This window comes from Gordionus sp. m RMFG-2023, chromosome 1 (genome assembly GCF_954871325.1).
Source record: "Gordionus sp. m RMFG-2023 chromosome 1, tfGorSpeb1-WG-v2, whole genome shotgun sequence".
NCBI classification, from domain to species: domain Eukaryota; kingdom Metazoa; phylum Nematomorpha; class Gordioida; order Chordodea; family Parachordodidae; genus Gordionus; species Gordionus sp. m RMFG-2023.
The window spans coordinates 8624740-8636687 of NC_088775.1; the positions used below are offsets into that span (position 1 = coordinate 8624740).

The 11948-nt window shown below is 28.1% G+C and overlaps 3 protein-coding genes across 5 annotated transcripts in view; 2 read left to right on the plus strand and 1 right to left on the minus strand.

Annotated features, from left to right (window-relative positions):
- The window catches only part of LOC135931920 (neurobeachin-like), a 68417-nt gene extending 64908 nt beyond the window's left edge, over window positions 1-3509 (plus strand). Inside the window, exons 48-52 of one of the 3 annotated variants that reach the window (XM_065469235.1) lie at window positions 403-705; window positions 1067-1168; window positions 1717-2018; window positions 2558-2730; window positions 2837-3509. In XM_065469235.1, the coding sequence (XP_065325307.1) occupies window positions 403-705; window positions 1067-1168; window positions 1717-2018; window positions 2558-2730; window positions 2837-2918 (962 nt within the window). In that variant the 3' untranslated portion in view covers window positions 2919-3509. The remainder of the gene's footprint in view (window positions 1-402; window positions 706-1066; window positions 1169-1716; window positions 2019-2557; window positions 2731-2836) is intronic. The other 2 variants (XM_065469234.1, XM_065469236.1) reach the window with 2 other exon arrangements.
- Window positions 3510-3978: 469 nt separating this feature from the next.
- LOC135931219 (uncharacterized) lies at window positions 3979-5354 on the minus strand. The gene is made up of 3 exons (XM_065468179.1): window positions 5204-5354; window positions 4615-4808; window positions 3979-4020 (listed from the first exon to the last, which is right to left on the minus strand). The coding sequence occupies exons 1-3, from the start codon at window positions 5352-5354 to the stop codon at window positions 3979-3981; spliced, it is 387 nt and encodes a 128-aa protein (XP_065324251.1).
- A 1701-nt stretch (window positions 5355-7055) lies between these two features.
- On the plus strand, window positions 7056-11529 carry LOC135931225 (heparan-sulfate 6-O-sulfotransferase 2-like). Its single transcript, XM_065468191.1, has 4 exons — window positions 7056-7062; window positions 7437-7896; window positions 10712-10963; window positions 11211-11529. The coding sequence occupies exons 1-4, from the start codon at window positions 7056-7058 to the stop codon at window positions 11527-11529; spliced, it is 1038 nt and encodes a 345-aa protein (XP_065324263.1).
- The last annotated feature ends 419 nt before the right edge of the window (window positions 11530-11948 follow it).

Consider the following 11948-nt stretch of genomic DNA (forward strand, 5'->3'; position numbering starts at 1 on the left):
ATGTAGGTTTGAATATTTTAGAGGTTCGAACACCGAACCTGAACCTTAAACCGCTATTTTTATCCGAACCGATATTCGTTTCGGTTTGGATCCCTGCTCAATTATACATCAAATAAACCTACAATCTCATTCTTATCCAATAGGTAAATCTAATTTCTAAGTCCTATCTATCTTAGCGTTGAGCAATTATAGTATAATATCAGATTCCTTAATCAGGGATTCAAAAAAAAATTTTTAATATTATGATTCATAAATCCATAATTAAATTATTTTAGTGAAAGAGAGTTTTTTAAAAAAAATACATATGATTCGATATCAGTGACCGAAATATATCTACACCTTTAATAAATATAAGAAACAAAATTCTATTTAAATTTTGAAATATAATTTTATTCTTCGAAGGTAAAGTTATACAAACGGTTTACTCTCACAGGGATATAGTCACCTGCCTCGCCATTTCTCCTTTCACCTTCGTCAATAACTTTTACAATTCCTCGGGCTATTCTTTTTCCTCGCTGAGCAACAACTTTATTACCGCCAATTCCAATCTCCCGGGAAATAACGAAAGCATCGCCAATCCCGCTTTCGACGTAGCGCAAGATTTTTATTTTGCAACGGGGTCACGCGATGCCACCGTTAAAATATGGCGGTGGTATTCTGCCAGCAATCACGTGATGGGTGCTATGGCTTCATCCGTTTCTTCGAGTTAGGGGAGATCATATTATTTCATTCGTTCAATAAATGAAAATTTAAATCTTTTGCCAGAAAATATATTAAAAAAATATCATAATCTATAAGATAAAAATAAATATGGGATGGATAGAATTAAGTAGTGAAGGGTCAACCAATTTAGCGGATAAAATAAATTTATTTCATTTGGTTTCTAAACTCAATCTGAATGCGACCACCATTTTTGAAATTTTTTTCTTCGAATTGTGGAACAATCTAAACCAGTCCTGGTTTTGGCACTTTACCATAATTGAGTAGAGGAAGATGAAAGTGGTGATCACGTGACTACATATAACATTATTATTATTATATTTTTTAATTGCATTATTTATTAAAGGAGAATCACCTTTTCCTCTGGTAACTCTTATAGGCCATGAAAGTGGAATTGTATCCATCGCTTTGTCTACTGAGTTGGGAATAGTGCTTAGCCTCTCTAAAAGTAATAATTTATGGTCTCTTTTTTTTCTTCAAATATTATGTTTAATAATTTTATATTAATTTTAACAACTTAAAGACAATATTTTTTATATTATTATATGTGATTAATTGACCTTATCTTAAATTTTAAAAGAAAGAATTATAAAATTAATCAGGGAATACATTGATAGCCTATCGCATTAATAAACTCTGGTAATACGCCTTTTTGAACATTGATTTTCAAACCTTGTGGGCCAAAACAAATAGATATGGAAGCTAACCAATAAAATCCGCTCTGAGCAATCTGCTAGCATGTATATCTCGAATGAAGGCAGGAAAAAATACATAAACTCTGCTATCAATGTAATGATGAGAGGAAAATTCCGAAGTTTATTAATGCTATATATAGGTGAACGATTAAGACTTGGGCCTTTTTCATGGTTAAAACTATATTTTATGTTTTTTTTTAAATTTTAAATATATATTACTGAATCGAAGAGGAAGGGGGGGGGGGTATGTATTCGGCTTTTCCTTAATCATATTCTATTATTTATAATTTATCTCATTAAGACAACCTTTGCCTAATTCACAACGTTAATGGTCAAATCATGCATGCCATCCTCCCTCCCACAAAAAAATTGACAATGATAGAATCCAGCATAGCACCTATCAAAAATGATGACTACAAATTGACTACCGTCGTCACGAGAAAATTAGAGGAAAAAATTTCTAAGAGTCTCTACAACATAAGTCAAATAATATTGAGTTCTCAGGGAGACGTGATCACCTGTTTGGACAGTCATATAATAAACGTATTCTCATTAAACGGGTATTTAGTTGACACCAAATCGTTTTACCACGCAAAAATCAAAGTAAATTATTTTAAAATTTGCATTAAAACTTTTTTCTAAAGATTATTTAAAGGGATTATAATTATAAAACGGTTGTTATATAGTTGGTTTTTAAAAATTTGATAATTTACATGCCATCAAAGAATATAAGAGACCTGCAGCGGGACGATTTGCAGGCCCGGATTTTTTTAAAAAATATTTTTAATATTTATAAATAATAGCGATTTAAAAATATTTCGTTTTCGGCCCGGCCCTGGTTTATTTAAAAAGATCAAAATACGGACCATGTATCAGGGCTTAGCACCTGGCCTCCAAGTCTCTAAGGATAAAAACACGAAAATTTAATAAACACTGAACTTATTTGCTAATTAGTTTTATTTTATGGTTTACCTTAGCCCGGATCTGTTTGAAATTGTCTATTTTTAAAACAATGATTTATATTCCAAAAAACTATTTTAATATATTAATAACTTACCCCCCCCCCCTATAAAATCCCTGGCTACGCTCCTGAATATTTTTTTAAATTAATATACAATCTTTGAATCTTTGTTTTATTATAGTTAATGGATACCTTCTCCCAAAGTTTCGTGCAAGAAGTGTTGGTCATAATAACCCATACCAATAAAGTTGAATTTTATGACTTATACGATGACTTTCACCCATTGTACTCTTATCAAACGCCGGATGATTCAACTTTGGATATCAAATGCATGACTTTTTCCCTTCAAAACAAGTTTTTATTTTCAATTTTAAGAAAGAAAGCTCCTACTTTCTAGTTTATTATTCATGCCTTTTTTAAAAAAATGTAAATATTATATTTTTTACAAAATAAAATTCAGATACCTGATAGTTGGTATGACAAATGGCACTGTGTGCTGCTTTTTAATCGATCACACCAAATGGAATAAAAAATCTCCATAAGAAAAAAATATATAAATTTTAAAATAATTATCATTATGCCCCATTTTGAATTTCATATATGTTTGAACAAAAATTGGCGCGAACCGTAATCATGAACATATGTTTTTTTCCAAATGTCATTCATTCCTAAGTTGTTTTGTATTATTCTTTTTTTTCCTTAGAACTTTTATTAACATTCCCAAGTAAAAACTTTATTTATTTATTTTTTTTACTATAAACTTAAAAAAAAGAGTATTTCTTATTCGTGATTAAAAAATAACATTCATTCATAAAAATACATTCATCTAATTTTATATTGCAATATCCTCCTTCATCAATTATTTATTTTTTTTATTTATCAAAATTATAATTCAAAACATTTCCGCGCGAATGCTTATTTTATTTTTACATGCTGTGTCTACGCAAAAACGAATACACAAATTATAGCCAAAGCTAGACAGAAAAACGATTTTATTTATACGCGCGACAAAACACTAATTTAAAATATTTTAATGAAAATATTATTTATGTGATTTAAATCACATTCCCTCCCACCAAAACCCTAAATTTTATATTCCCGTTATTTATATATTTATATTATACACTAAAAAAATATTTGTATTATTTTTTTTGATTGAATTTCTTTTGTGTTTTTTTTTGACATTTTATATAATATTATATATGTATATTATTTTAATATAATACTTATTGTAATTGTATAGTTCCTTTTTTTATTAGAAAATAAATTTTATATTTTCCACAATAAAAAAAAACGCTGGTTTTTTTAAAGAAAACTTTGGTTTAAATTCAATGAGTTTCGAACTAGGATAGCCATTCGTCAAACTTTTTTCTGGCCGATCTGACATTTTTAGCATTATTTCTCTAATTTTGATGATTGATCAATTTTGACCACTTCTTTCTAGAGGGATCCAATCCAACACGATTTACCATGATTGATTATTTTTTAAATATGTTTATGAGATCAATTTTTCTTTACTATAAATCAATAATTCTTAGATTATTATTATGAATATAATTAAAGACAATATTAAGACAGAAAAATTGCTCTAATAAACAGATTTTAAGAATCGATCAGATGCTTGGCAGGATCTATGAATGCGGCCTTGAATAAATTTAAAAATGTCAGATTGAGAAAAAAAAGCTTATATGTAGAAAAATGAAAGAAAAATTTTAAAAAATAAGGTTTTCTTCTAATATTTATAAAAACATTATGGAAAAACACTATAACAAGATTTTGAAATCACCGTTTCGATAAATTAGAGAATGTTATTGCCCGTTTAATCAGTTCCTTGCAGAGATTTGGTGCAAAGTAGAGTATAATTTTATCAGATCGGGCCGATGTTACATTTTTTAAAATATCGGTTATCGACCATCTCCATAGTTTGTAGATTTCTCTCGTCTGCTTTGGTTGGCCATGTTTCCTAACTATATAGGATGGTTGTAGTATGGAACTGTAAATTTTTCCCTTCAATTTGTGTGGGATTCTTTTGTCTAAAAGCACTACAGATAAAGATCTCCACTTTAACCACCCTTGATTAATTGTACTCTTTATCTCTTTCTCTATTGTGCCGTTTGTTTGTATAGTGGAGCCCAAATATTTGCAGCTTTCAATTACCGATATCTGCCATTCATTTATATCAATAGTCTCTGTTTCATCTCCTCCTATCACCATATACTCCGTCTTTTCTCTATTTACCTTTAGTCCGTGCTTTTCTATGATATTTATCCAGCTCATTAATTTATCTTTCATATCGTTGGATTCGGCAAGTATCGCAATATCATATTCCACCGTACTGTTTGTGGTATAGACTGTGCTAATACATCTATTACTGTTATGAAGAGAAGTGGGCTGAGAGTCGCCTTGATTAACTCCCTCAACTATTATGAAGCCTGTTTAAGTACCAGTTGTGCTACGGACCATTGTTGTAGGGCCCATATACATATCCTGTATTATTCTTATATTTTTTGGGAACCTTTTTATGGCGTAGCGCCTACCAGATAAGTTTTCTTGGGATTCTATCGAAGGCCTTTTCTAGAGCAAGGAAGGCCATGTGTAGCTTTTTGTTCTTTTTCCTGTATTTTTAACTCATTTGCCTAATTGCGCAGATAGCATCAGTTGTTGATCTTCCAGCCATAGAGCCAAACTGAGTCTCTCCTATTTTTATTATGTCACTTAACCTTTTTTCTATTATTTTTTCGTAGAGTTTAAGACAGTGTGACATTAGTTTTGGGCCCCTGTAATTTTGACAATTGTGTGGATCCCCTTTATTTTTGAAAATAGGAACTTAGGTAGCTCTGCTTCCATTTTTGAGGGATCTTTTCATTTCCCAGTATTTTATTGTACAGATTTGTAAGGAGATGAATTCCATCATCTCCTAGTGCTTTAAGGCTTTCTTTTGCAATATCATCTGGACCCCTAGCTTTGTTGTTTTTCATATGCTTAAGGCATGTGATTATTTCTTGTTCTGTTATAGGTTGTACAATTTTTGGGAGTGTTCATAAGCAGTACGATTTATTTTTTTAAATATAAAAATGTATAATGAAATTTATGTTTTATATATTTATAATAGGAATTAAAACTTTATAAAGATATTCAATAAATTTATATTTTCTCTCTTCTTTAAATAAATATGTTTATGTAATCTTCCATAAACTGGGACCTCCCAGATTTAACATAATTTATTTGAGGTCGCGCCAAATTGGGTATTTATGCTTCTATTAGCCGGGTTGACAGTTAAATTAAATATTTTAGACATTTATTAAAAATATTTTAAAAAAATGTATATGTGTAACAATTAACAACCAAAATTTTGATAATAAAAATATCATTCATCAAAAAAAATATTTTAAAATATAATAGATAAATAAAATTCAACCAATTATAAGACAGATAAACTAATAAACTTCAACCAATGATAAGACAGATATATAAATAAAAATAATAACCAATGGTAATTATGGCTCACAAACCATTTACCATATTTTTGTGTTTATTTTTTAATATTAATATTGGATTGTTTCTTTTTCTGATTGGTTTTCTAAAATATGTATACAGCGTTTACATATTGAGTGAGGAGGGGGAGGTCAATTAAATTTTTAGATTTGACGCAATATTTTTCATTAAATCGAAATATATTATTAAAATTTAAACAATCATTTTAAAAAAATCAAATTTTGGGGGGTTATTACTTAAATTTTAAGAACTTCGTTTTATTCATTAAATTGAAATATACTAATATAATTTTGCAAAGTCTTGTATTTTTCTAATTACATTATGGAACAAGTATGTTTTATTCCTGACGGTATTAATTGTTTATTTAAACAAAACTCATAAGTTGCTTCTTCGTTATCAATTTATTCATCTAGGAAATATATATATTTATTATATATACTCTAATAATAATCTGATATAGCTTTAAATATGTTAAAAATTCAAAAAGCTAGGAAGTGATAATATTTATATTTAGATATAAAATTTTAAAATTTTTTTAAAAAAAATTAATCTATCAGAAAAATAACCAATCCAATATTGATATTTTTATTTTTAAAAAAAACATTTTAAAAAATCCCCCGAAAGAAGCAACAACCAAAGAAAGAAAAACATAAAGACTATAAATATGAAATTATAATTAAGGAGAAAAAAAGGTATGAAATTTTTTTTAAAAAAACAAAATCTAGAAAGAAAATAGTGAAGAAAAACTAAGAAAGAGGAGAAAATTAAGCATAAGAAGGCATGGAAGATTATTCGTTGGAAGAAATAAAATTTGGATAGTTTGAATTAATAATCGCGGTAGCAAGCAATGTTCTATATAAAAGAGATTCCTTTGAATGATCAGTCTTTCTCCAATCCGTCTCCATAATTCTTTAAAAAATCATTGAACTTATGCTCTCGAGCCTGGTATGAATGGAGCGTGCGATGGGTATGAATGAGTAAGAAGAATCTATGGAGTTTTTATTGTGATTTTTCGGGTTTCTGGAAGGACAAGTACGAGACCATCAACTTTATGGTTATTGAAATCGTTTTTAAATGAAATTATTTGACAGAAAAAAAGTATTTATAAATTGATCCCTTAGTTATTTTTTAAATGGGCTTACTCTGGGAATTTTTTTAATTGGAATTCTAGGCATAATCAATGAATGGATGGTAAATTGGAAGTATCTCCCGAAAGAAAATAAATAATATATGCGGGCCACATAATTTCAGAAAAAGTAAATTATTAAACAAAATTTTCGATTATTTAGAAAATTAATATTTATAAAAATTAGAAAAACAAAATATTTTATGCTGACTTCAATTTTCAATATACAAAATATTCAATAAGGTAAATATTCAAAAAGGTAAATATTATATAAATAAAATAGCAAGTTAATTTGTATAATATTTTTATTTGATGATTAAAAAAATTTATTATATCTTGATAGCGTATACATTATATTTATTTTGGCTCATTATTGGTGATAGGGTATATTATATCCAGGTGAATTCAATATCGGATGATTATAATCTTTTAAAACCAGCTTCGAAATTGGACTTGATTGGTGATCCAATAAAACCAATAAAATTCAATTTTTCCAGCGACCTACTTGCCTTCATTCACGTGCAGAAGACGGGTGGAACTCGTTTCGAATATGTCTTAACCCATGACGTCATTGGTGCGCCTAGATGTCACTGTAAAAGAATTGTGAAACTAGTTCACAGATGTAATTGTCCCAGGGATGTAAAAGCCCATTCCAATGATTCATTCCAAACCTGGCTTTTTTCGAGATTCAATTATAATTCTAAATTATGCGGAGTCCATCCTCCCTTCATATGGGTCAGAAGATGTTTGCCTATATGGATAAAATACTTAGAATTGCACCAAAATTATAAGGATAAATGGAAATCGTATATTAAAAGTAATGCTATCGAAATCAAGGATGGTCGAATATCTGGCCCTGGCATTGATTATAACACCATGAGGAAAACCAACTTGGAAAGGTTTAATGTTCATTAAATTAAATAACAGTATTATATGTGGTAGGAGTTTAATCTATTCTTCTTTTACTCGGGTGTTTAGAAAATTTTAAAAAGTAATATTTTTTAATTTTGAAAGACCTGATTTTGCCGAAATCGTATTTCAGCATGTATTGAATACCCATGTGAATTTCAGACAATTTCGCAGTAAATTTTTGTATAAATTTATATAAAAAATATAATATAAATCAAGAGTTGTTTAAATGTTGATGACAAAATGTTTCAAATTCATAGGGGAGCTACTAATATACATGTTGAAATACAACTTAACGATTTGATATAAACCCGGATTAACATTTACTATATACTTGCTATAATACAAATAATAAGTCGCTTTATGAAGGATGCTTTTGTAGAAATGGTCCAGTTTTTAATTTAAATTCCAAATTTATTTAAATGAAAACAAAATAATTTTTCTCATGTAATTACTAAGTTACTGAGGATGGTCAATTTAGATTTAGGCTTTAATAAATTTCAAAATATATATACAGATATGCATAAGGGTTCTGTAAAAACTTGCTAAGCTAAATGTTTTGATACGCATATTACCTACATATTTTATAAAATTAAATAAAAAAAATTAAAATTATTTTTTAAAGTCTAATATAAATATAAATATTTTCTCTCTTTAGCTTTCACCTTTTCTGGTGGTAAGCTCCTTCAACATCCCTCTCCACTTTATGTTATTCATACTATCTCTTTTATCTAATTTATACTTCTTTATATTGGCTCTAACTTTATGGCCCCATTGAAGTTTTGGCCTTCCTCTTTTACGTTTATCCATCACTTCCAAACTCTCAACCTTATTTCCTATTATGAATATAGTTATGAAAATTATGAATTGCACTTAACTATAAATTATTCGCCTAAAGTAACGTCGGTACTAATAGAAAAGGAATTCTATTCGTTACTTGTTTCAAAAACGTAATGAGAACGCGTTTCTTCTTTTATTTGAGTAGCGGTAACGCAAAACGTTATCCGTTACTTTATTTTTTTTTTAAATTTAGATCAACTACCTGAAGTTTATGGTGGTGGAAAAAGAATTTAATTTATTATGATTATATTTTATATACAAAATTATAAAATAAAAGTACATTTTCTATCTTCATTTCTAAAATTTAAGATATATTTATATAAAGCTTTTTTCAGTAAATAATATTTGAATTTAACAAAATAAAATAACAACTTCGCGAGGGTAAATAAAATAAGAGATAAATATGTTTTTGTATCAAATCAAATAAGTTCTTGTTGATGTATGAACAATTTAAAGTTTAATTTACAAGTTCCAAATAAATCTTCATTTTTGTTTTATTTATTATATTTTTGTTATTGAATTACAATCAATCAAGATTGTTAATCTAATTAATTTACATTACTTTGACAAATTTTAATAATCAGTGGCGTAGCTAGGAATTTTTCTTAGAGAGGGCCCATACATATAAATGCCTGGGGGGCTTAGCTTCCAGACCCCCCCCCACTTTAACGTGTCTTCGGCCCTTTTATCCGGCCTTCGGCCGGGTTTACCTTAAAAATCATATTTGTTTTTCTTATAATATAAAAATAAATAACCATTAAAAGAAGTATTCTTTTTCTTCATAATGTTTTAATCATAAATATAATATTTTAAAAAACTCAATCATTAAATTAAAATATAAGTAATTTTATTACATATCAATAGTATGAAATATAAAGGCATAAATGCCATAATTTATCATTTTCTACAAACTTAAGAAATGACAATAATTAATATCAAATTTTGTAAACCGCTTATTAATGAAATTTACATGGCATAGATAAAATAAATACAGTTGATATATTGTTTATAATTTATATTTTGGATTATATTCAATATTCGAACACATCTATAAAGATGAATATAAACTCTCAGCAATCGTTCACGCGTTATTTAAATTGTATTAGCCATGGATAAAATTAAAGATCATCGAAGGAAAAGGCACGAAATTATTTCCAGTTTAAAAATATCTTGAAAAATATAAAGGAAAATCAGATTTGGTTTCTATATATAAAAATAAAAAAAAGTTTTGATGAGTATCTAAATGAAGATTCTTGCGAAGATGATCTAATAAAGTGTTTTTTTTGAAAATAAAGATCATTCTCTTAATATTTTTAATATCCCCCAATTAAAACGTTTCTTTATTAAATATAATACAACCCTCCCATCCTCTACGCCAGTTGAAGGTGTGTTTTTAACACAGAGAAAATTGGGTTGAGCCCTAAACGTTCTTATTTATCTGGTCAAAATTTTGAAAAACAATTGTTTTTAAAAAATAAATAAAAAATTATTACAAAAAGATCCCATCTTATAATATATATTTTTATATAATTTTATATTTATTATTTATGGGGTATTTTTTAAGTAATGAGGTATAGGAGTTAACCTTTTTGAATAGCGACGTTCCTTTTTTAACAATAAAACAAGTAACTGTAACGCGTTCCTTTTTTTTCAAAGTTGTAACGAGTAACGCGTTTCTTTTTTGAAGTAACATTTACAGCATTAAAAATTATTTATTTATGTATATTCAAATGAATGTATTATTGGTCATATTGGTCTTGAGCTTAATATCGAATAGTGTATCTTTATTAACCTAAGTTCTATCTGGCATTCTAAGTGCAATGATATCCATTATAAGTATCCACAATCCTGGTATTCCATTCCTCCATTTTTCAGGATTAGCCCTGAGTATATATTGTTGTTAGAAATGGCAAAACCTACCCAAATTTTTTTTTAATTAAATTTTTTTTAAAAAATATTTTATAGAACGTATTTCATAAGTCTCGTGAGGGATCCGATAGCTAGATATGTGAGCGAATTTATGCATATCAGGAGAAACCAAGATTGGCACAAATCTTACATAGTATGCCATGATGAAATAATCCAACAACCTGATTGTTTCTCTAAATATACCAAAAATTTGACTCTTGTGGATTTTGTTTCCTGCAGTAAAAGCTGGTCTAACAATAGAATGACTAGACATTTCGCTGATTTACCTTCGATAGAATGTAATAAAAGGTATTATAATTACTGATATATTGTTTTTAATATTTCAAATACTAAAACCAATATAAATAAAAAAAACTTGTCCAAATTACTTTACCTTGCTATGATTGTGGAAAATAGTTTCAATAAATAGAACAAAGTTTAAACTATACTTTTTTAGAAAATATATTTAAATTTAGTTTGAGATATTTTATAATAGCTACCAAAATGTACAAAAAGGAATGTATGATTTTTTATGTACCAATATATTTAAAAAAAGCCTAACCGCTGATCAAAAGGATGATTTATTGCTCAAGAATGCCAAATATAATTTGCTGAATGGGTTTCAGGCCTTCGCGATTCCCGAATATTCTAACGAATCTCGATTCCTTTTTTATAAAATGTTGGGTTTAAATTTTTCCTGGACTTATGAATTTTTGAACCACACTGAATGGATACAATCGTACCAAAATGCTTCCTACTTCATCAAACAGAAAATCGCTTATAATAACCGGCTCGATATAGATTTATACGATTTCGCCAAAAATGTATTTCAACTGAGATTAAAGCGTTACAATTACATATTGTCAAAATCCTGATATTGTTTCATCGAAATATATTATAATATTTTTAATAGGAAAATAAAGGTTTAGCGAGATATCGCTATATTTTTCAAAAATTTTTTATGTCAAGTGTAGTGTTGCGTAATCGGCTAATTTTAGCCGACTAAAAACGGCTTAGCCGAGATTTTAGGTGGAATAATCGGCTATGTTAATTAGGTATAGCCTAAAAATCGGCTAAGCCTAATTAGGCTAAGCCTAAAAATCGGCTAAACCTAATTAGGCTAAGCCTAAAAATCGGCTAAACCTAATTAGGCTAAGCCTAAAAATCGGCTAAGCCTAAAAATTGGCTAAGCCTAAAAATGGGCTAAGCCTAAAAATTGGCTAAAATAAATTAGTCAAAATTCTGCCTCGATGCTTAGCGTTAGCACTACTTATTATTTATTTATTTTAGTAAA